Source organism: Vanessa atalanta, chromosome 17, assembly GCF_905147765.1.
Source record: "Vanessa atalanta chromosome 17, ilVanAtal1.2, whole genome shotgun sequence".
NCBI lineage: Eukaryota > Metazoa > Arthropoda > Insecta > Lepidoptera > Nymphalidae > Vanessa > Vanessa atalanta.
The window spans coordinates 5,304,798-5,331,483 of NC_061887.1; the positions used below are offsets into that span (position 1 = coordinate 5,304,798).

General features: G+C 32.3%; 3 protein-coding genes across 4 annotated transcripts in view; 2 read left to right on the top strand and 1 right to left on the bottom strand.

The window, feature by feature from the left end:
• Nucleotides 1–18,882, top strand: part of LOC125070377 — a 64,116-nt gene extending 45,234 nt beyond the window's left edge. For both annotated transcript variants that reach the window (XM_047680221.1, XM_047680222.1), the window contains 8 exons: nt 7,108–7,256; nt 9,555–9,704; nt 13,952–14,062; nt 14,343–14,476; nt 14,864–15,032; nt 15,456–15,898; nt 15,973–16,197; nt 16,316–18,882. In XM_047680221.1, the coding sequence (XP_047536177.1) occupies nt 7,163–7,256; nt 9,555–9,704; nt 13,952–14,062; nt 14,343–14,476; nt 14,864–15,032; nt 15,456–15,898; nt 15,973–16,197; nt 16,316–18,784 (3,795 nt within the window). In that variant the 5' untranslated portion in view covers nt 7,108–7,162 and the 3' untranslated portion in view covers nt 18,785–18,882. The remainder of the gene's footprint in view (nt 1–7,107; nt 7,257–9,554; nt 9,705–13,951; nt 14,063–14,342; nt 14,477–14,863; nt 15,033–15,455; nt 15,899–15,972; nt 16,198–16,315) is intronic.
• Nucleotides 18,883–20,008: 1,126 nt separating this feature from the next.
• Nucleotides 20,009–24,789, bottom strand: LOC125070315. Its single transcript, XM_047680126.1, has 5 exons — nt 23,831–24,789; nt 23,424–23,521; nt 22,316–22,638; nt 21,472–21,733; nt 20,009–20,917 (listed from the first exon to the last, which is right to left on the bottom strand). The coding sequence occupies exons 1-5, from the start codon at nt 24,491–24,493 to the stop codon at nt 20,500–20,502; spliced, it is 1,764 nt and encodes a 587-aa protein (XP_047536082.1). The 5' UTR covers nt 24,494–24,789; the 3' UTR covers nt 20,009–20,499.
• A 446-nt stretch (nt 24,790–25,235) lies between these two features.
• Nucleotides 25,236–26,686, top strand: LOC125070646. The gene is made up of 2 exons (XM_047680594.1): nt 25,236–26,185; nt 26,265–26,686. The coding sequence occupies exons 1-2, from the start codon at nt 25,552–25,554 to the stop codon at nt 26,684–26,686; spliced, it is 1,056 nt and encodes a 351-aa protein (XP_047536550.1). The 5' UTR covers nt 25,236–25,551.

The window sequence follows — 26,686 nt, forward strand, 5'->3', positions numbered from 1 at the left end:
AGGCGTTTGAATGCGCTAATCTCAAGAACTATCTATCAGATTTGAAATATACTGTTCCATTTGATAACCTAATAATCGTGTAAGGTTTATAAGCTATTAACCGTTATACTACGACCCATGCGATTTAAGTTTAACAAGGGGAAAACCACACAAAAAAAATAGCACAAAAAAAACGCAATGATAATATTTTAAACACGTAGCGGGATATTGTCATAAATACTCAAATACGTTGATATGATCTATATGTATTCCGTATAGGAAGTTATTTTCATAATCTCCTCCAACGAAATTTACATTAAAATAGACACGCAATACCCCATCTGTGATATGAGTAAAATTGTAATGTTGTACAGAGAGTTGTTTGTCGGCTTCCAAAAAATAGCTTTAAACATAAACAGTAAGAATAATTTCACTACATCTGTTTCTTTGTAATTTTACCGACAATGATAATACGGCGCTTATTCTCTTTCTTCTAAACTACTTTTGTAGTACAATATTATACATTTTGAGCCGCTTATTTTATAACAAGAGATATTATAACGTGCTTTGGAAATAATTTTCAAATTGAAACTGAGACTTTATATACTAAAATAAATGTATCTGTATGTATGTTAAATATGTTTAGTCATTATTAAAGAGTTACAGAATGACGTTCGCTTATTTATTTTTTATGGCAATTTTTGGTGGACGAGCATATGGGCCACCTGATGGTAAGTGGTCACCACCACCCATAGACAAAGGCGCTGTAAGAAATATTAACCATTCCTTATATCACCTATGCGCCACCAACCTCGGGAACTAAGATGTTATGGCCCTTGTGCCTGTGATTACAGTGGCTCACTCACCCTTCCAACCGGAACACAACAACACAGAGTACTGTTATTTGGCGGTAGAATATCTGATAAGTAGGTGGTTGGTACCCAGACGGGCTTGCACAAAGCCCTACCACCAAGCTTATTTAAGAGATATGATAAAATATATCCAGATTTATACGCAGATTTGGTTGTGTAAAATTAGCTAGATACTTTGTTCGTTATAGAAACTGCTCCTTATCCATTGATTTTTTTTTATTATAATTGGTTTAAGTATTTCCACATGCCATTAACGATATCATTTTATTATTATTTTGCTGGAGTGTATATATTTTTTATTTATATATTTGATATATTTTTTATATTTGTGTTGGTAACATAGTTTTCATAATAGCATTGCTTTCTTTTTTCTGATAAGCTATCCAATAGACAGGATTCATCTAAATATTTAAATTAGATAATTAATCTTATTAATGTTATATTAATATCCAAATAACATGATCAAAACTAATGTAACGGTATTCTCTGATAATATATCATTCTATCACTATGATACTGATTCATTCGGTAAGCTAAGTTTTTTAACCTTTTTTCTCTTTCTAAAATAAATAACAATAAAATACTGACATTCTATTTAAAATTGAAAACCATAAACAAAATTGCTTTTAAACTAGTCATTCATTGACACTAAATATTAAATATATGTATTATATTTATCGAACAAATATTTAGGAATTTTGTGGCCATTATTACATGTGAATCATTTTCATAAAAATATTTTTTAACCAACAATAAAATTGAGTTAAACAACAACATTTGATATTATCCTTTTTACTCACACATATTTAGGTATTTATCACAAAGAGATAGCAATATTTGAAATAAGTTACTACTAATCTATTTAATGTCAATTTTGTTCGATACATATGAGATAAAATTACTATACCTTATACGTATTATTATAGCATACATTATTCGCAATTAAGTTAAGCACCACGAGAACCAAAAATCTTGACCTCTGTTAAGCCTAAAGCACTGATCTGAAAATGGGTCAATGAGAACAAGTCTGCGGAGTGCCTACAATAGGTTTATATTTAAGCAGTATGGTAACAGGTTCATAAGCCCACTCTCCTTGTTTATATTTACTTACCTCAATCTCGCCGACCTAACGCACGAAATCAAGCGTTACACTTTAAAGCGTCATTAGCGATGGATGTTTGTTAAGGCATTACATACAAACTAAAATCAATTTATGATAAACATATATTATATTAATTATATCAAATAATTATTTAACTATTACAATTTATTAAGTAAATGGTCTAAGGTCGAAGGTCTATCGTCTAAGATCCTACGCTAGGCTAGGCTTAAATAATAAATACTAAGGTTAAAATCAATCTAGAATTATCACATAATACCTAATGTCACCGTCTGAATATCAACAAGATAATGTCGTGTCTATTTTCTCCTATTGTCTTCAAATTACAATTTCTATTCCGTACAGAATGTCACATGATAATAAGTATATTATTAGCAGGTCGAAGATTACCATTACAGTGCCTTAATACATAAAATAGAGCTGACAACGATGCAAATAAACTACAATGTTTTTAATGAATTAACGGGAAAACCTTTATAAGTTTAATAGGGACAATTTATCAATTTATCTCTGTATCACCATTAATTCAAGTTATTGGTCGATGTTGACATTTTTGTAATGGCAATTATTGTATGAATATCAAAGTTATTAATGATTACATTGGATTCTTATTATATACTGCTTTATCACAATTCCAGATGATATTCGTTCAAACTGGTTATAACTGGTTATTAGATATTGGTTATTTTCAACTACCGTCTAAACCACATTGCAGATTTTTTACATTGTACTTATCATATATAATTGGTACAATTATGTCAAGTACGTAATACATATAAAGATACGTTAATATGTGTTGTTGTATTATTTTTATTCAATCGATAAACTGATTACCGATTTAAATGAAAATCACTTGGTGATAAGGTTTTGTACAAGATTATCTGGTTTGGTTTGGACCAACCGCTTTTTATATTGGTGGTTAGTGGATGCTTAATATTTCTTACAGTGCCAATGTCAACAGTGGTCCCCCACTTACCATCAAGGGGCAAATTTTGCCAGTCTGCCTACATATATTTTCTTAAACGTACTTCTAATATGTACCTACAATTCGATTATTTTTATTTTAAAAAAACAATTCGAATAATTGTTTCTATTAAAATAAATGTCTAATTACATCAAAACTGTTCTCGACTCGAGCAAGAAAGCAGGACTTCTTACGTCTACATTTAAATAAAAACGGATTAACATAAAACGTTTACAATTAAACAACCCTGCCAATTATAAACGGCGTTACTGCCGCTGGAAAACGTGACGTATACGCGACTATTTCAAAATGACACATTATTATCTGTCCCGAGGCGTCCGGAACAGCATCTGAACTAGAAATCCTTAACCTACTAATCATTAATCTTCATAAATACGAAGAAGTCGCATTAGATATGAATAATAGTTAACAATTAACCAGTCTTACCGGCGTCATTCCGTTGCTTGAAGCACGCTGGAACAGCTATTTTAAATGATTTTCTATGTATAGGATACACTACATTAGTCTTTAATATCATACAATAGAAGCTATATTTGCTTAATGAGATAAAGATGAAATATGTTAAAAATGCTACACTTAAAAGATTCTATTTATGTTAAATGTAAAGACAAATAGTTATCAGGATGCATTGTGATAATCTAAAGGATAGGGTTAACAAATTGTAGTCTTCGGCCTTAATTTACATTAATAAATCAAGAAACGTCCAACATACGTCAAAATCTAGGTAATTAACGTCAAAATGAACATAACTTTCGCGCCTATGATTAGAATTGCACTTTTGGTAGTGCCGAAAATAAATTGGAATTAATGTAAGGAATTTGTCCTACTCATTACTAACTTCCATTTCCATAAGATGGATACTTTATCAAACTAAATTTAAAAAAAAAAGTATATTATATCTTGATTGATTGAGTGATTATCTTGTCAGTCCCTCAGTCCAATGATTGATAAAAAAAGCAATTCTCCTTTATGAATATTAAAAAAAGAACATCAAATTCCTTTTCAAAATAACAACGGCTATGGAAGAAAATATACAGCATTTACTTACCGTATGAGTAACTACTCAAACGGTAGCAATACATCAATTATTATCATTGACATCGATGGAGCTGACGAGGTGTTTTCCGGGAGTTTCTGTACTTAATAGTAGACTAAGATCTGGAATTAAGTTTCGCTCTATATCTGTGCTTTCAATAAATGTGTATAATCTATAAGATACAATGTTTGCAGTCGGGTGTAATTACAAAAGAATAATGAAATATAATTTATTTCTTGGTTATGACATTGCATTTCCATCTAAAATAAACATAAAATATATACTAAACATTTAGGATAATATAGAACATTTAAAAATCTAATTGAATTTTTGCGTTCAGCGTATGAATGTTATTTTGTGTATTATTAGTAAAACAATATGTGTTTGTCAAATCAATGATGACAGCGAGATATAAATCAGAGGTTAAATAGGCCGTTAATATTTTCTGTTATTTCCATCAACCCAAAGCAGCCTTTGGGCAGCGTCGTCACTTTTAAAGGCTGCTAGTTTCTTTTAATTCTACTATTGGTAAGCTGATTGGTCACAATAACTCATTGACATTAAGTTCATAAAAATTATTAACCGTTCCTTGTATGTCTAATGCGCCACCAACTCTAGGTAATAAGAAATTATTTCGTCACATTGGCTGACTTAGCCTTCAAACGGGAGTGCAAACAATACGAAGTAGTGTAGCTTAGCTGTAGAATAGGTGATGAATAGGAAATGAAGTGATGTGCCTACCCAGACGGAGTAGCACAAAGCCCTACCCCGAAGTATAACTAAATAAGGATGTTATTAATTTTACAATCTTGCTTTTAAAATGACAACTGACAGGCATTTCAGTTCAGCTCCGGTGTAATTTATAGTTTTGTAAATTAAACTAGGTACATTAACAAGTTTCGTACATTAAATCATAACTGAAATACAATCTACAATGGCAACGCAAAAGAGTTGAATGGCCCTTCAACTGATGAATGGCTTCGTAAAATCTAGTTCTTCATTACAATTGACAGAACCTTTCATATATAAATCAAAGACACAATGCTTTCTATTTCCATAACATCTTCCTATTAATCCTTAAGTTCAGTTGAGTTTATTGTAGGTTCGCACCGTCTCAACGTTTGCCCTCTAACTGCGTATTTTACGCCACAAACCGCCTCTGCTTCGCTGAAAATTCAATACGAAAAGTCAAGACAAACAGTAAAACTTAAATGAAGTCTGTGTGGTCTTTTGCTACACTAAAATATCACCTCAAAACAATGGATCATTTCTTCAAAATGTGGTACAAGCTTAGCTGACTTCTGCGTGACCTAAGAAGATATTTTTGAGTTGAAAGCGAGTTCTGTAACGCAAAACTTAAACGCTTAGTACATCACAATACATCAAACCACGTTGCGTTTATTTCAAGGCTGATGAGGTGATATTGATAAATGATGGACAGTCGTGAATCGTTAGTAAGAGCTGGGGGGTCCGGCCACCGCTGAGTGAGTTTGTTAGTGTCATTACACCGTGAAACATTGTCACTTCAATAATATTTTAAACCCCGTTCTCGATTTTAGTGCGCGATGTTTGTTCGTTCGAGTAAACACTACCAAAAGCTTGTCGAACATGGAAACAGATTTACGTTGAGTAAACAAGTTTACAGAACGCACGCGTGCCGGACTTGCGGACTTGGGTACCTCACGTACTCATCGCTTGGCTAGCCGAACACACGTAACTAGGTAGGACAATATTTGATGCACGTACAATTAGCGATATTATTCGAGGTACATTTAGGAATTGTAATCGTCAAGAACTAGTCAGTGAAATCAAATATAAACTATACGTAATATTGCAAGAATATTATGAGTGTAAATTTTAAAATATACGTATTATATTTTATTTATAATTGGCATTAACGAATGTTTATAGTACTTATCGGCTTAAACTTTGTTTGAACACAGACCATGTTAAATACTTTCTTTAAATGGTATAAATATATAGAAAACAATAATTTGCGACATTAAGGAAAGGGAAGGTTGTACATACTTACTAATACATAAATATGACAGTAACTAAGATTTCAATGTTACCATATAATATTAATTCTTTGATAACACGTTGGTATTACTATAGAATTTAATTTGTTTTTTTGGACATGAATAAAACAAGATTTTTTTATTTTACGTGTATTGTATTATATTTTTTACATACATTATTTAAATAGTTTTTAAGATTTTTATATAGTGTTATTGTATTTTTACTTTGCTTCTAAAATAAATATAACGAGAACCCGATGTAAGTAGTAAGGCATTAATAGTACGAGAAAAACGTCGAGCTCCGCCTGCATTTCCCATCAATTTTCTAAGGTTATCTCTTAGTAATAATGTGAACAAAGTGAAATCGAACAGAGACAATGAATTTTTGTACCATCGTGCGAGCTTTCACTGCACTATAATAGTTTTATCGAAGTCGTCTGAACTTATGTTCGCTTATTTCTTGCATTCAGATGTCAAAGTAGAGCAATTTCTTCATTTTACACGCAGACTTGAATGATGATTTCTTATAGTTTTATATACAGTGTGTTTGTAAAAAATATATAAGTGAAATTTAAAGATAATAAAAATCATTAAGAGTCGAGATGGCCCAGTGGTTAGAACGCGTGCATCTTAACCAATGATTTCGGGTTCAAACCCAGGCAGGCACCACTGAAATTTCATGTGCTTAATTTGTGTTTATAATTCATCTCGTGCTCGGCGGTGAAGGAAAACATCGTGAGGAAACCTGCATGTGTCTAATTTCAACGAAATTCTGCCACATGTGTATTCCGCCAACCCGCATTGGAGCAGCGTGGTGGAATACGCTCCAAACCTTCTCCTCAAAGGAGAGGAGGCCTTTATCCCAGCAGTGGGATATTTACGGGCTGCTAATGCTAAAAAAAAAAAAATCATTACTACATTTATGAGCTACTACTATTTAAGAGTCAATGTGACGCAGTGGATTGAACATGTTTCGTAGTTTTACACTCACACACATTAATCAAATTTATTTAAAGTTATATCGTAATAAATAATAGATGAATAGTGAATTATTTTAATGATTTGAACGATGTGTGTAACGCCTTAATTTTTTTTAGTAGGTGGTGAGAATGCGGCGCTGGGGCGGATTCGATAACGGCGGCGGTGGCTAGCATGGCGGCTCTGTTGTTCTTGGTGACAACCACGGCCGCCGCTAGCCTCGGCGATCTAGCGAGACGGGATACCGGCGACGTCTTCACATTAATCGGTATAGTACCTCAACTTATTACACATCATTTCTTGAGCTATGTGTCAAACTTCATCTTTGACGTTAGTCAAGCGGGTAGCTTATTGTCACACAAAAACGGTGCCACCTTCTCTTTTAGGATGCACATTTTGATTACAATTTCTCCATCATCAAACAATAAAATAAAAGGTGCCTAATTTTAAGTTTTCAGTCAAGAAGTTCTCAGTAGCAGTCATAAGAGTTTTAAAATTAAGTGCTTATAATGTCGTAGCTGGAGTGCCTGTAAAGCATTCAGCAGCGGTTTATCCTGCACCTAGCCTCCTTCCGGTCGTTTTGTATTGCCAGTCCATAGGCTTATGAATGAAGGAACTATGCTTTTGTTTGTGGCAAAAATTAATCAATACTAATATTATAAATGCGTAAGTAACCGTCTCTTTGCCTGTTGCTCTTTCACGGGCACACCACTGAACCGAGGTTAATGAAATTTAATATATAAATTTTCATGCCGCATTTTAGCGGTTAGTCGTACGATAGCATCGTAAACATGAGCAAAGCTGCAGGCGACAACCAGTCATTTATAAATTCCTGTAAGAGCATTGGCATTATTATTCCACATTGCTATATTAATTAAACGTTGCAAAACTATCGTTTTATACAACGTAAAACCACCGGTTGGAAATGTCTCAGTAATTACTTTTAAAATTGTTTTATTACAATTTAATTTATTTTTCCTGTGAGAATTTTAATATAGAATCGAATGCGTGGAACTGAACTGAAAAATTATCAAAAGCATTAGTATGATTTAGTGTCCACGTTTATTTCTTACACGGCTCAGCACTATGAAATCGTTATTTTACAAGTTTAATTAAGCGTAACGCAGCCACCGGCTTGTAATGTAAATAGATTCTAACGAGACCAAACGGTAGGGTATCAGTAGCAACACTTTTATGGCTGCTATGAAAGATAAATGTATTCACAAGTGGCCAACAATTAAATACAACATGCCTGCCTGCATTTACAGCCTGTAAATTTCCCACTGCTGGGCTAAGGTCTCCTCTCCCTTTGAAGAGAAGGTTTGGAGCATATTCCACCACGCTGCTCCAATGTGGGTTTGTGGATTCACATGCGGCACAATTTCGTTGAAATTAGACACATCTAGGTTTCCTTACGATGTGTTCATTCACCGCCGAGCACGAGATGAATTATAAACACAAATTAAGCACATGAAAATTCAGCGGTGCCTGCCTGGGTTTGAACCCGCAATCATCTACATTCTAACCACTCTTAACAATTAAATACAATGGATAAAAATCATTTACTTGTTCTTTTTATTATCTATATGCTTTATGGTATAATGTGTATTAACTTGTTAAAGCCTCTGTGGTGAGCTTAAATCTCCTCTTATTTAAATGGTTTTGAACTACGCTACTCTAATAAGGATTGGTTGGATGCACATCTTTTTTCTTATCTGATACTTGTAGATTTTCTAACAATGTTTTCATTTACCATCGAGCACTAGAGGAACTGTAAACATGATTTAAGCTCTAAATTCATTAAAATTCAGTTGGACTTCCCCGGGTTTAAACTCTTAGACTACGACTCACGTGTTTAAACCACCACTTGTCTAATGGGGTTTTTTTTATTTATTCTTTAAACTAATTTATTGCTAAAATTAGAATTATCTGATTTTAAAGAAATATCTTAGGAGCTCGATTTAAATTCATATTATGGTTCAAACGGTAATGTACGTTATCATTGAAAAAAAAACGAGTGACAATTATTCGATATTTATATTTAAAAAAAAAAGACGTTTGTCCTGACTGACAAGACACCCACAGCTACAACGGCTGAGCCCATAATACTAAAGTTTGGAGTATGGATTAAAAAGATAAAGTAAGCATCGGCTTAGATAGGATTTTTAGAAATAGTAATTTAAACGGTAAAAATGGAAAGGAAAGCCGACACTTTTACCCGTACTTAGTCGACTGACGAAATTATATATATATAATTTATATTATATATAATGAAAATATATATTTATTAATAAACTGCATATTAGACAACATATGTCAGTACATGTTGTCTAATATGCAGTTTATTAACAAATTCAACATCAAATAAAAGTTTGACTTACTGTTTTGTAAATTCCAACTTGCTATCTGTCATTAAATCAATTCTAAATCTAAAGTAATAATATAATTTTTCTGTTCACAAAATTGCATAAACGTTACTTATTCAAAGAATTAAAATTATTCATGACTTTCCTATGAATTCTTTAATTATACATTCAAACATTTTAATTATATCTGACGTTTTAAGGTAGCGAGTGTGGTGCGGCGCAGTGCGCGGAACACGGCGCGGGCGCAGCGGTTGTACGCGATGCCAGTGACGTCGGTTGTGCGTGCGCGTGTCCACAGCGTGCGCCGCTCTTTCGAGAAGATCGAGAGCTATGCGTCGATGATTTGCCAGGTAGAAATAAAATAAAACGTATAATATTACTATACTAGCGATTTATATTTTTTTCATTTTATCCTTGAATATGACTTCCACTGTTTAGAATTTTAGATTATTCGTGTATCTATTTATACTGTCAAACTGATAGTGCTCTTGGCCAGTAACGCAATGTGATTTTTTATTCTATAGTTTTATGTATAAGTATGTATATTTTTGTGTATTGTAAATTATTAATTACCGCCTCGTGGATTTCTGTTAGACCTAAAATTGACTGCCCGGCTTGTGTTCCATTTAGTTTGTGGTGGTCAATAAAGTCTTAAATAAATAAATAAATATATATACATATATAGTATTCTGTCGTACACGTGCTACAGAATACATTAAACAAAACATAACTTTAAAAGGAAACCGTAAACCAAAAAATGCTTACAACACTAGTACTTTCTTAGTTATATGGCTTAGTGCAAGCCCATCTGCGTAGGTACCACCGACTCAACACATATTCTACCGCTAAATAGAAATAAGTACTTAGTATTGTGTTAAAGTAAGAAAAGTGTAATTACAGCCACAAGGGACGTAACAATAGTTCCCAAGGTTGATGGTTTATTGGCGATTTATTAGGAACAAAAACAAATCAAGAAATATGTCAAAACAAATTAACTTTAGATGTTTCAAGATTGATGTGATATTTAATTAAGTATTTAAGCTTTTCTAAATTACCTCGTCTAAATTTAGAAGCCAGTTTTGGTATAAATAGTTTCTAATCAATTTTTATATATCAACATTTTACAATATCATATTTTTTAAATTTGCATAAAATATTAGATACTTAAAATTGTCTTACTTTATTTTTAAACTTCTATTTGCATATTTTAATTTCCGTTATCTAATTCTGGTATTTAAAAATCTATTTATAAACACTCGAAGTCGGCATTTCTTAGGAATGTAAAGCGAACTCACACTTGGACACTAAATATTTCATATATAAGTATACAAAGTATGCCGATTAATGAACTATGGCATGCTTAAAACATCTGATAGTGACAGGGTCAATAGCGTCTTCCATTGACTTGGCTTCAAGTCTTGTTGTAACTGCTAATCATATGGTTGATAATTTGAGTTTTGGGGTTATCGATCGTTTGTTGTGTGCCTATTGCGGCCAGTTCAGACTTCGAGATGATTTATTTAATAAGGAAAACGAGAATTTTATTATAATGTTCAAGAAACATTTATCTTAGTCTAACGATAAATAATGTTTGTAAAACTGATGTTCCGATACAGAGCTATCTCTTAATATAAGTTTTAATTATAATTTAATTATAATTTACTTACTTCGATTGTGATGCTGGTTATAAAAATATGCAGATACATCATAAATCAAGACATTAAAAAATGCTGTGAAGATTTGTTTATCCATACTAATATTATATGCGAAAGTAACTCTGTCTGTCTGTTGCTCTTTCACAGCCAAACCACTGAGCTGAATTTGATGAAATTTGATATGAAGTTAGCTCGTATCCCTAGGAAGGACTAAACTACTTTTTTATGTCTAACACAACTAGTAAAACGTATCAGGTTTCTAAATAACAACCAACGTCAAGTCATAGAAAATGCAAATCAATGTTCTTTTCCGTAGGGTACAACACAAAAAATAATAATTCGGCAAGTCATACGTAATTTCTATGTATGTAGACTTAGTATATTTGAGGTCACCATAACATGTTAACATGTACGACATGTTTATAGTTAGTTTTAGTTTAGTTTAAAAGTTGTTTTCTTTGCTAAGTCACCGCGCTTTCATCACGAATAAGATCAGGGCCGGATTAACTATGTTGGAGCCGCTAGGCGATGCACATCTCGAAGCACCTTTACACGTTTATAATTTCCTAAAATGTATTATTTATAATTGCAGATTTTTTTTTCGATATTATGACAGTATGTTATCGCCCTATTCAAATAGATAAAATATTTGACTTCAACTATTTTCCATTTTTCGTACTGGGTTGGGGTCTGTCAGACCGCTAAGAAGTTGTCTACACTGTTTAATGGTTAATCCGGCTCTGAATAAGATCAATAGAATGATAAGTGTAAAGTTTATCATTAATATGTCGAGATGATGGTATGGACACATACGATATCACGATGACCAGCTAGAACTGTGATAAGTTGCTGATGTTTACTGTTGCTTTGCTTTACTCTTATTTTAGTGTATTTGATATACTAATTGTAACGTTCTCCTTTTGAATATATATTTGACAGTAGGCTAAAAGGTTGACTATATGTAGGTGAATAGTCTCCATACCGAATACCCTTATAATATAATCATGTCTAAAGAGTATTTATACAAAATCCATACTTTAAACTTCTAATAATAATTCAGACACAAAGGAGTTGCAACTTGACAACTATTTCTAATATAAAGTAGTTGATAAAACATGCGTCATTAAAAAACATTTATAGCGCGATTTAGATTAGCTAGACACGTTCCGCGTTAACGTTAAAGTTATCTATATATCATAGATATATAGATTATTATAAAACAATCTTACTTGGTGGTAGGGCTTTGTGCAAGCCCGTCTGGGTAGGTACCACCCACTCATCAGATATTCTACCGCTAAATAAACTGTTATTTGTATTGTTGTGTTCCGGTTAGAAGGCTGAGTGAGCCAGTGTAATCACAGGCACAACGGACATAACATCTTAGTTCCCAAGGTTGGTGGCGCATAGGTGATGTAAGGAATGGTTATAATTTCTTACAGCGCCTTTGTCTATGGGCGATGGTGACTACTTACCATCAGGTGGCCCATATGCTCGTCCGCCAACCAATGCCCTAAAAAACAAAACAATCAATGACGAGAAAGACAAAGTATAATGTTATGAAACTACTAAACGAATTAGTACCTAAAATAATGTTTATGTCTTACTCAAACCGTTTTTTTTTCATGTTACTTCAAATCTAAATTATTTAGCTAATCGTTGTGTTTTTTTAAGATTGTCGAACTTTATATCCATTTATTATTATTTGTAGGTTATTGTACTTTTCCAATTCAGTAGACTTCACGAACTGTAATCGTCATCTTCTTTTTTACATTTCACTAAATGCCACCAAAATCATGTGATAAATCCCATCTATGTTTTAGAAATTCTAACAGATACATAAATCCAACAGTTAATTCTCAAAAGAAGGCCTTCGCCGAGTATTAAATTATTTTCTAATAAAAACGTAAATATTGCTCAAAGAATTATATTTTATTCAAAGTGATTTTAGAGAAAATATCACAAGGATTTTAAACGCATTAAAATATATTATCCGAATAAATGTATCTTAGAACTTGATAGGTAAAATGCTATCATCGGTACTAAGTTAATCCCATAGACAATTACTATTTTTATTAATCAGTTGGACATATTCCTGACAAAACTTTGTGGGTTAGTTTTGTCATAAAATCGAAACTGTTACCTGAATACTGTTATGAACTATGTTATTTTAAGTATCCAGACTCATAATCGGCTTTGCAAGTTCATTTAATGCTTTTGGCTGACAATATTTTAAGATCTAGGGTATTAGGTACACAGGATTATTTTCTGTGGCAATATTGCGATTAATATATTTCTTTAATAAACCCCGATAAATTAACGCAAAAATTCGATTCGAGCGAATCAATAATCTCTTATAGCGGATGCGCCACGATTTATTGGCGTAATTTTTAGGGATCCGTATTGAAAAAAAATTGGTTACGATATGATGACATTGGGGGCACTTCGTCTTGCGTTATGGTCGATAATTTAAATATTACTTAATTTTGAGAAATAATATTTGCCAAATTCTTGATACATTATATTTCAGTACATTTAAAAAAATATATTCTAGTGTTGCCAAATGTCTTTAAATTACGTCTTTATTATACGACAATATATTATATACCTTGTAATAATCGTCTGTATTTTTCTCCCTGTATCTTTTTTTTTTCTTTAAATTCGAATTTCAAATCGAAATTAAAAACCTATAATATATAATATTTTAACTTAGTTATAAAAAATCCACAACACGCGTAAATGCTTATTTCAAGAAATATCTACAATGTTGCAGGCCCGAAATCTTGCGTAAATTATTATGTTCTAATTTTTATGTAGCATTATATTATACTTAAAATAAAATAAGCAATAACTTAAAGCCTTTTTCAGACATCTGGGAAACATATCGTATTGGTTTATCTTAAAGATTAAGAAACAAAATGTTCAAGCAAATGTTTTTTTTTCAGAATGTTCTTTGGCGACCTTTGGAACTGGAAACGGCAAGCAAAGAATTCCATTCGTCTATTTACCGCTTAAGGGACAAATCATACATCCATCACGAGAAATTACTTTTCACAGTAAGTTTTTTATCCCTTAAATTACTCCGTTTTCCGATGATTATTTTCGGTAGAAACTACATGCCAGTGTTCATTTAATTTTTCTGTAGTCAGTCTACTAATTATACACAAAAAAAAACTTTAACCATTAAATCGACTAAGAAACGCAGCCTGTTCCTAAAACATATAACCAAAAATATTTATAATTATGATTAGCGCATTCAAACAAAACATATAAACTCTTCAGTTTTATAATATATGTAAGTAAAGATTTATATTTATAAATATAATATCTTTATAGATGTCAAGACACCAGTATGTGCGGTTTCCGGAGCTCAATTTTTAACTCGTAAAGGCTTCTTGGACTTACGTAATACACTCGACGCTGATGTGCCATTTAGTTTATTCCGGGATGAAGGACGAACTTTTCTACAGGTAAAGAGTGAGATATCTAATTCATTACATAATCTGTACTATTTTTTTAAGTTAAGCCTATTTATAAATGAACATTTTTAATTTGAACAAGCCTTCTAATTATTATGTAAACTGTATGTAACTCATTACATGTAAAAAAAAATGTATCTGCTGTAATAGTGTAACTGTTGTGTATTTAATTTTAATTTTATATAAGGCCCTTTTTTAACTATAGGCACAACACGCTCTATTACAAATTTACACAAAATTGACAAGTTATTTTTATAATCATAAGGAAACTGCTTATAATATCTTCCAATATTATATTTTATTAAGAAGCAACAGAGTTTTCTCAAATCACCTTGCTATTTTTAATAGAGCGCTATTTATAAATATATTTAATTCTAGTGGAGCGGTGAAGATGAAATGCGAACGCGAATGTCTGGGCGGGTTATGGTGGTCCGTTTGTTATGTCGAGATATATCCGCCACGCCAATATCACCTTTGGACTTAAGGGGTGTGTTTACTCCATGTGTCGCTTTTCGCGTACAAGGAACACCACCAAGACATAGCAGCAGTAAGACTTCTTATATTAATTCTTCTGTTAATTCAATAAAATACAGACAAAAAGTCTTGGATGTTATTACATTTAAACACGCTTAAAAGACTAGTTGTCTCTGAGATTATCTTAATATTTATGATGTTATATATCTCTACATGTTATACAAAAAAGTACCTCCCTTGTCTGTCTGTTTGTCTGAATGGAATAAATTCAAAAAGTGACAAATGTATTTTGTAAATGTAAACTCCTAACTTACCCGCACGAAGCCGGAACTGGTACCTAGTATATATATTTGACAAGTATATCGAGGGATAATTAGGTAGGATCTGCCGGCATTCCCTTATAATGTTAAATACAATAATATAGATCAATTGATACGTACTCGAGGTAAGGGGCTAGTTTGATAATAATTATACATTTTTTATAAATTATTTTCAGATATAACCGAAGTACAGTTCGCTCCAAATGCACAGACATCAGACGGGTCTGGTTCATCAGGTTTATCAGTTACAGAGTATATTGTAATTGGTATTAGTTCCTTACTTCTCGGTCTTATATATGTCGCCTCTGTTTTTCTTTACTTGCATATAAAAAAACGACGAAAAGCATCCGCTGAAGAGGGTAATTTAAAAAAGCTCAAAGGATTAAAGAAAGATGTATTATCAATAACAGAACATGACATAATACGAATTAGTAATGAACGAGGACAAACATTGCCAAATTCTATGGGCCAAGATGAGGGAGTCATTAAAAAAAATCCATTACTCAATGCAGGACTTGGCAATAGACAATTTCATGATAATAAAGGTTTTTCTGGTGACCTATCTGATTCCGAAGATTTTGTAGATAGTAGTTTACACAGCGAAGAAAATTCATTTAACGTAAGAATTTTAATTTGGTTTGATATTTTTGACACACCTAGAATTTAAATTAAGTGACAGTATTCTAATTTCAGAATCAAATAATATCTGCGATGATACACAGAAATTCAAAAGAAATAAGACAGCAAGGTGATGGCTACGAAATAAGCCATCGAGATGAATCAAGCATCGAACGTCTACCAGATGAGCACGTTTCTATAGTAGAAACAATAGAGGATCGTGAGATCGCTAGACCAGTGGGAACAACACGACGAAAACTTTATTTTAATCCGGCTTACTTTGAACCACATTTAATGCAAGTGAGTATTAAACCAAAACGGAATAATTGCCTTAATTTTAAGATTAATATTTATGTATAAAATAAATTAAGACAATTAAATAAAGCATAAAAATATAATTTTTTTTTAATCATTTCAGGACCCACCAGCTGCTGCGATTGAATTTCTTTCAAAAATTAGAGAAGTTATTGCAATAGCAAAACAAAAAATGGCAGCTAAGCGCTTCAATCCAGTGTTAAATGAAATACCCGAAGAGGAAACATATCCGTCAAATGGCAATAGTATTAATTTCTACAATGGCTTAGGTAGTCAGCGAAGCGGTAGTATAGTTAGTCTGAACAGAGGCAACAACAGAAAAAGATCTTCTAACTGCTTAGGTTGTCCTGGGTGTAAAACAAATAATCGTAACAGCGACATCAAAAACGTTATTAAATACAATTCCACCAATTGTTCAAACTGTCTTGGTGATAAAGGTGACAAACAGCACAGCATTCAAAAATGGCTAGAAAATATTCCCAATTTAAAGCAAGATGTGTTTTACAATGATCATTCTGATGCAAGCCATCAAAATTTTGCTAATTCTCATTTCTCGCAAATAAACAATGAAACCACATGTAAGCTACACAAACACAACAGTTTTTGCGCATCTTTTAGTATGAACTTTACAGATGACGTATTACCACAAAGGAGAACAACGTCTAGATCAGTATGCTCAGAACCTTCTTTAAGAAATTACAACATTCCTTTACCAAATTTTAATGGTCTTGAGTCCAGTACCAATTCTTGTGAAATAAGCTCGCAGAAATCTGAAAGTAACAGACGAACCAGAAACACATTGAAAAACAAAAATGCTTTACCCGATATGGTCAATGAAGCTATAGCCCTCGATAATTTTTCACGGTCGCCGTATAATTTAAGCAGCTCAGATGATGAAAAATTAACACAAAAAATAGAGGAAAAGGTAGAAGACGCATATTCTAGAAATATTTCAGATAGTCCTTCAGGTAATGAGTACGAAACAGATAGTCTAGAAAGAAATTCAAACCAAAAACGTAAGACAACGCCAATCGAATATCCTGATCTCCCATCATCTCAGGCAAGTCCAAGCTTAAGCAATGCTTTACCTTTAGAAGAAGAACTTACCATGAGAAACGCAATTTATAAAACCAACTCAAGTGGTAATAGCCTCACTCCATCTCCCGAAGGCGATATATGTATAGACGATGATCATTATGAAACTATAGGTATAAATAAAACAAATTTACAAAATGTTTCTACTGCTGATTTAACTCAAAAGCCAAATAACAGTTATAGTTTAGTAACTGAAGTGTACGTAAACAATAACTATAATTTCGATAGTACACCTACATCACCTAGTGGCTCTGAATGTTCTATGGGAAGTAGAAAATTGATGGCATTAGATAATATAGAGGAGAAACCAGGATGCTTAACTATAGAAGTAAAAGATCCTCCAGAAAACTATATAAGAATCCACGAATCTGACGGTTTCGAACCAGATACGTTAGATCGTAAACATCCAAAGCACAAAGAAATAATAGAAAATATTCAATTTAGTCGAAGGGATCTTTTGCAAAACATTGGTAATACTGAAAACAAAAGTCAACGAATACAACTTAGAAGTAGCGGTACTTTTACTAAAAGCAACAGCAAAATTGAATCGATAAATAAGTTTAATAGTTTGAGGAATGACAACGACTTTCAAAGACAGATATTTAATCGTACCAAACTATCTTCCGAAATATATAGCGGATCAAAATCTCTAGAAGAAACAACAGATGACAATTGGGATAATACGTCCGAAGAAGGTCGACTGTTAACTCTAGAACTGAGACATTCGAAGAGACAACGTCAGTGCACCCCACCTACTATTAAACAACTTAAAAGTTTAGCTCGCCCAGATATATTGCCACCATTACCACCAACTGAAGACAATCCTATTTACGAAAAACCAACATTACCACCACGGCGCGTTCAATGCGACAATATAGGCGCAGAAATTAATAGTGTACATTGTAGAAGTCTCAGTCCAAGAAAATGTATTACAAATACAACAGAGTCTGATGTTTGCGGGAATTTTTCCCATGGTAGTTCAGCTTCTGTGCCTTCTTGTAGTCCAATAAGAGGACCAGACCATGCACAGTACGGCGAATATGAAGATGTTAGCCTTATAAGAAAAACACAAAACGAGACTAAAGTAGATAAGGAAAGGAATTCTATAAGAACGTCAAGTTGCCGTAACGTGGGAATTAATACGAACACTTTTATAAGAGGACAAAAAAGCGAACACAGAACAAAATTTCGTCGCAAAAAGGGTTCGAACATCGACGATTCAGGCTATCTCAGTAGCGATTCGACAAGTTCAAAGCAAGTACCTAGAAAACTTGTGATTGCTAAAATAGCCAGTTGTAGCGAAAGTGACGGTACCGAGGACGAGGCTAGAAGTGAATCTGGCGCTGAGAGTATAGAAACTCACTCAGTTTATTTCGGTAACTGTCAGAAGCAGCAATGTGATGAAAAGAACTCTATTAAGATGTTTAGTGATAGTAAAAAAAAAGTTAAAGCTAGAAGTGAAAGCAATAGCCAGTAAAGTTGTGCAATAAAACTATCAGTGTGCAATAATACCAATCATAGAATAGTTTAATAGTTATAATTGATTAAATAATTATATAATAGACATTATAAATATAACCCTTATATTATTTAGATTATAAATTAGTTTTAATAAAAACGAATGGCCGGAAGTGCAATGCAATAATAGATTTAATATAATAATATACTTCAATAATATAAATATTGAAAAATGTAAAAAATAGATAGTGTATGTAAATAAACGTTATTATTATTAAGGTAATCTAAATTTACATAAACTTTGCTATGATTATTCTGTAAATATGCATTTGTAGAGTCAGGCGGCACTGATTAGCTTCCTAGTACCTGACAAAAGATAAGCTTGCTCCGGAGAGGTGCACGCTTAAAGCAGTATATTTTATTCCTCTCCGTAATCTAATAGAGCAAATTATTTAGTTGCAGCATGTTGGGAATAAGTGATTAAGGACGAACCAGGTTGTAATATAATACAGTATAGTTCATCAATATTTTACCAGTGAAATACGAAGTGAGTTCTTTGCGAGAACCGAGATGGTCCAAAACACGTGACATTTACAAACTGGTACTTGATAATTAAAGTTTATTGAAGCTATTTTAGAAGCTTTTTTCTTTAGAGGCCTTAGAATTTATCAAAATTTATATATACTTGAAAAATCAATAAAACATTTTAGCTTAGCTATATAGCTGTACGCTTAAAGTTTCAGTTACTCTGTGGCCGATTTTTGTTTATGAATTGTTATCACAATTATGATCACGTCAATAGTCTGAAATTGATCGAGTAATGCTTCCGCATCTTATAATGTAAATATTATATATTGGTTTAGTACTTTTTTTCAGTTTAGCATTTAAAAAAAGTTTCCTCATTCATTAATATAGATTAGGTGAATAGTTACGATGTGTATTCGAAAACTTATTACATTAATTAAAATGTTTCTTCCTAATTGGTTGTTCCCAACGTTAAGCTCTTTGGTTGTGGGTATTTAGTATTTAGCAATTATTATTATTTACTGATAACAGCTGATAAATGGTGCTAACGACAGGAGTAAACCGGGTAAACTTTTGAATATTAAGTTTATAATATATTATTTAAATAATTTATTGTTTCGTTCGAATATAATTAATTTAAAATGCTCAATATATTTTTTAGTTAATAAATAAAAATTAAGAAATAAGATTTATATTTTATATTTCTGTAAATGCTCTCTTTACAAACAGTATTTATTTAAAATATATTTACATCTTTAGTGAGTAATTTTGTATTTTTTTTCTATGTAAATTGGTAAGTGTACACAAGTCTGAATTTGACATTCTTTTTTAATAAATTATATTAAATACTAATGTTCTTTATTATTTAAACCACGTAATACCCGGCATATGTTGTCCACCAATTGTCATGGCAACCAGGTGAATTGCATAGTTGTTGATGTGCTACAACGCCATCTAGCGGCAATTTAAAACAAAGTGCAGTATAAAAACTTCTCACAATGACTACCGCTGGATCTGAACGGCCATAAAAGTATCTTATAGGTCAGAATCAATTTCCTGGTTGCTGTAGCTACCCCCACGAAATTACCCGGGTAAATAAGGAAAATCTAGGGCCCATACCAGACTTGCTGCGATCCACCAAAATAGATCAGTTTCGAATTTATTTCAAACAGACATTCCAACATCCATTTTTATATATAATATATTCTCCTAATCTGTACTGTTAGAATCAATAACTATAGGTTCGTACGTTTGTTCGATATTTAAACTTTCGATACCATTCACGGATTCCTCTAACAGTTGGTTTCTGAATTCTAAATATTTTTGTAAGCCGTGCGCCATTACGTCAACTTCAATGCCAACCTTGTTTACAATTTCCGAATTTTTACTCTCACTCATCCTTATCATACAGTTATCAAAATATTCTTTTAACATATCTGATTGTTTTAGTAGAGATCTTGCGCACTCTGCATGATTTAAACTCGATTCAATTTTTTCATCTCTTTCATTGTACATGGAGAGATCTTCAGTAATAGCGGTTAATTTGAAGTCCGGTGTAGTTGCTATAATAGTGTAAGGAACTGCATCATACATATAATTAATTAATGCCAAAACCTGCGAGTATGACCTGAAACAAAATTGAACATATATATCGTAGACAAATGATGGAATTAGCCTTTCAATTTCGCGACTAGCCCTTGTATTGAACATCATTCAACCATACCATAGTTTTGTAGTTGAATCATTATGGCATTTGTAACATTCAACATCAATGCCGGCTTAAAAACCGCCACATCATTGCATTAGTATAATTTAATTTAATTGTTTTTTTTTTTATGATATCGGTAAGCGGACTAGCAAATAGGTCACCTGATGGTAAGTGGTCACTACCAATACACTACAATAGCGCGTATGTGAGAAATATTAACCATTCCTTACATGCCTTCCATTCCACCAGTGCACCACCAACCTTCGGAACTAACATCTTAGTTGTCCCTTGTGCCTGTAGTTACACTGGCTCACTCTGTAGCTTGCCTGTAGTTATACTGAGTACTGCTGTTTGGCGGTAGAATATCTGATGAGCGGGTGGTACCTACCCAGACGGGCTTGCACAAAACCCTACCACCAAGTAAGTTGGTTGGTATGGTTAGGTAACTTGATCTATGTGTGTTAATAACATACCTAGAGTATACTTGAATGTTCATTATATGATCAGGTTCACTAATATTATCCTGAAAAACAATCATCACACCATATAGTATGTGGTGGGGTGATGTTTTATGTATGGCAACATTGTCCATGCCCAATGAATCCATATTTAAATATGTACAAAATATTTCCGATAGTGTTACCACATCATCATTATCTGGGTTTCGTATATGTCTAAGACATAAGTTTACTCTCACCGAGGTAGCAATTATAGCCAGCATTAAAATATCATGTTCTGAAAATAAAGACACAATTTATTATTATACATATCGTTATATACAAAATACAATATACACATATTTTTTATTTAGAATATAGATTTATGCACCAATTTATTGAATATAAGACAAGTTTGAAAAACATCAAATGCATAGTTATGGACAAGTATGGACAAAGATTGAGTTAAGTAAATTTGGTTTGCTTTGAATATAAAATAGGCAATTTCTTTATTTCGGATTGTTTAGGTTAGTTCATTACCCTTACAGGAGGCTAATTTTACTAATTCTATTCCGATACAACTTCAACTATTCCTTACAAAAATAAAAGACAGCTTAATCATAACTGAGGGCTAGGTCTACTTATTTATCCCAATTATATTTCAATTTAATTGTGTTAATAAAATAGGAAAAGGGCTGTTAATGATATTGTGTTAATTTGCTAGTAAAATTGCCTACAAGAGGCACACTAAAAGCACATGAAACTCAGTGGTGCTTGCTAGGATTTAAACACACAATCTTTGTTAAGATTCACATTTTCTCGCCATTGGGCCATTTCAGCTATATATAATCCAGTATAAGTATAACTGACAAATGATTACCTTCTTCCCCAACTGATAATATATCAAAACTCGGTCCCATCGTGTCTAGAGCAGAAATCCCAACACTTTCGAGTGGTAATAGAAAGCATTTGCCCTCTTTTGTAAAAGTAACGACAATATCAAAATCTATACGACTCATTATATTGTATTTTAATTCTTTTAAGTCAACAACAGCAACTACTGTAGATTCACTGAAGCTATCAATCTGTGATTTATTCTCCTTCCAATATGGTGGTCTAGGTATTTGGTTGAATATCTTTGTCGTATAATCCAATGAATGCTTCGATGTACCATGTAGAAGAACACTGATATCAGTAATTGGCCTACGAAATATAAAATGGATAGTTGAATATATTAAGATACATTACAACTGACACTTATTTATGTACTAATTATATTCTAACAAATGTTAAACACTAGTTGTTACCTATGCAAAAAGGGGAAAGAATCAAAAGAATTACAAAAAATAATAACCAGCTATAGGTAATACTGCCTGGATTGTTCATTACTTCATACCGATAGATTCAATAGAATTTATGTCATTGATTTACAAAGAAAAAAATAATAAAATTACATATGTGTAGGTAAAAGATAGATAAACAAAAAATGTGGTACAAATGAAAACTCATGTCTATATGAGTGCACTTCCAGCCACCACTCCAAGTATGATTAATATGAGTAAATGCCTCCTCATTGGTATCTTGATACATAGTCTAGATTTGTTAGTTTTAGTTTTATTCATTAATTTTATGTCATGAACACTATTCTGACAATGCATACTGTCTCCCAGCTTTCAGGTAAACACTGATAGTGTGCCTTGTTAAATAATTAATTATAATTATATAAGTAAAATAATAAATTATCATATACATTATAATCATAGGTATATGAAGTTTGAAAGATCTCAAATGCTAAATATAATTTATAGTCCAATCAAATTATCAGTCATAGAGTTATATTATATGTACATTTCATAATGCTTCAAAAAGCAAAGCTGTTTTGAGCCTTCCCTACATCTAAAAAGCAGCCTCCTCACATTATAATCCATTTTTTCCAATATAATGACTATTATTAAATTAGCTACTTACATTTTCATGCTCATACTTACTCTGTATTTTTATTAATTATACTGGATATTATTATGATTTTTTTATTGCAAAGTTTGACAATAGGAGCCTTTGCTTTAATTTGCAAGGCATGAGATATCTGAAAAGTATTTTAAGAATGAATTGTTTGGTTTTATTTTAATTTGTGATGTCCCATTTTTTTTTTCTAAGTGTTTCTATCCATGTGATAAGTATCTTTTGGAAATAATTCCACAACACTAATCCATCACATGTGCCAAATTTCATAGACTCATGCAGCTTTTCTCACTATGTTTTCCTTAACTACCATACACAAGAATAATTTTTATTAAAAAGTAAAACAAATGAAAAATCAATGGTGCTTTCCTGGATTTAAACCTGCAATAATCTTGGCTTATTTAATTTAGTTTATGTTCTATTTCTATTTTACCTCATTCAACCCAATTTTAAAAAGCGAGTTCTCTAAATTAGTTTGTGTCCTTTGAAAAATTGAATATGTAGCCATTTGACGTAATTTTAAATAATCTTTAAATATTTTTTCATTACATTTTGTAGTATAATTTGCTTCATTCAATTTTCTCAATAGCTGGTTTTCAATAGGGAGAGACCCCTGAGATTTAACTTTATCCATGGTAACTGTTCTTTCTCTTGGGTTACTAAAGTTATCATCAAAAACCAATGGAAAAGCATCATCGTTCCGAATCACTTGAAGGGAAGCCTCGCCTCTACCTTCTAAATCATCTAATTTATAAGTATGTACATCTTTTATTCTTTGGTGTATCTGAAGGTTTTCTTTTTTCGAAATAATAATAACTTCATTTGTAGTAGCTACTAGATAAAAGAGGTCACATTTAATATTTCTCAAAATGATAATTTCTGTCACTTTACCCACATTTTCTATGAGGATTGAATCAATTAATTCCTTTTGATAAAATTCTTGTACAACACCTCTTTTAGAACAAACAGTGAGATCTAAGGTTCTGTTATCTCTTGGGTGTTCGTCGTAAAACACAAAACAAGCTACTTCATTACAAACAGATGAGGGAAGTAATTCCTCAAGCAGCTTTGACACACTATCAGATATCTGATTCATATCTTAATTATTATTATTAATGAATTTATTCCTGTTAGTTATGAAATTAGATACTTTATAATTCAAAAATTAAATTATCTGCTTAATTTCTACTCAATTCTTAGTTTAATGGCTTAGATTATATACATGACATGTATATATCTGTTTAATGGATGATAATAAGTATGAATCTGAATGCCGATTGCGGACCGCCGCATATTTTATCGAAATTAGTTAAACATAATAGTTAACACTTCAATTCTTCAATTAGTTGTAAAAATGTAAACACTTCAAGAGTTCGATTTCTTTGTCGAATGTCAACGTCAAATTACAACGGTTATCAAGTGACAGCGTATTTTTTTTTCACTTTCAAAAGACAATATTGTTACACCCTACAGCCATATATACCCATGTCATATCAAACATGTTTATTATCGACACAATTCACTCCGGGAAGCTTGTAAGCTGTAGCTTTAGTAATCTTAGTATCGACAACAGTCCAATTTTTAGTAAAAATAATTTTTATTACCATATGAAATGCGATATTATAATGCATTAGAATATCAAATGCAACATAAGAATGTTTTATTGAAATATGGTATTTTTATAATATTTTTTAAAATCTTGTAGCTATTCATTCTATAATACAAATGTATATCGGATAGGTATAATGCTGATTAAGCTGACATAATAATGTATTAGCACTTATTTTGCGTTTGTAGGTTATAAATATTATACATTTTCTCGAAAATTTTGCTCAAAGCAATTCTTGTGCCGCGAATGATATTCTTGTATTCAGTGACCTAACTTCTACCAGATACAACAGTTTGTTTCCCCAATTTACTGTTACCGGATACTAAAGCCAACACTAAATTAGTTCTATCTAATGTCAATGTCAGAAATGACAATATCATGAATTACATATTAATTAATATTTAATAGCCAGCAGGTTAGATTAGGTTTACGCCAGAAAAGGGAAAAAAACATACTTTGTGTCTTCTTTACCACTACGAGTACTGAATACTGGATATGGTACTAAATGGGTTCGACCAGTATTTTCTGTTTACTTATTAATAATTATGTCGGACTCTCCTCAAGAATCACAACAGTCGACGAGCTGTTCCGAGGTCGAGAACCCGCAATCTCAGCCATCAACGAGTCATCAATTTGAATTTGTCGAAACTCCCAAGTGGTCTTACGTTAAAGATGTAAAGAAAAAGTGGAATGTTGTCAAAGTTTTCCGAATGCTTGGCACTCGGGAGCAAGCTATTGTTTTCGCTGAGGAGAACTGCATGATCCCAAAATCAAAAATGTGTAATTATCATAAAAAAGCTATGACAATTGTATATACATCTAATAAAACAGTGGGCTCTTTTACTTGCCATAAATGCGCACATGCATGCAGGAGTAGAGCTAAAGTGAGCCGAGCTAAAGGAACTTGGTTTGATAACGTAAAAATGACCATGTCCCAAATATTCTATTTGATGTATGCATATGCAAATAAATGGAGCTATAGTATGACTATAAAAGAGGACTTCACAGATGACAAACATTGCCTATCAAAACCTACCGTCTGTGACTGGTTTAAATATTGTAGGGAAACTGTTATCCTATACCAACTTGAGAAACAGACTTTCTTTGGAAAGATTGGGGGCCCTGGAAAGATAGTTCAAATCGATGAGACCAAGTTTGCGAAAAGAAAATATAACAAAGGCTGGTGTTATGAATTAAAATGAAAAAAATTTAAAACATTTTCCAAAAAAATTTTAATATTAACTTGAGTTTGTTTTAGGTCGCCACATTGAAGGTCAGTGGGTGCTGGGAATGATAGAAGATGGGAGTGAGGATCTTCGATTAGAAGTTTGCCCAAATAATATCAGGACTGCAGAAGTTCTGGTGCCCTTAATACAGAAACATGTGGCTGAGGGTACCACCATTCATATTAATGTTGGGGAAGCATATGACACCTTAAAAGATCATAATTATATTCTCAAGAAAATGACTGATAATTTTCCTGCAAATCCCTTATGCATGCACACACAGAAAATAGAGGCACAATGGCGTGTGGTTAAGCAATTCTTTTCAAAAGATCTTTACAATAGAGAAAATTTAGCTGATTTTATTATTGAGTATTTATGGAGACGTTATATTATAATAAATAAATGTGATCCTTTTGAGGAGTTAATTAAAGCTGTAAAATATGTCTATAAATAA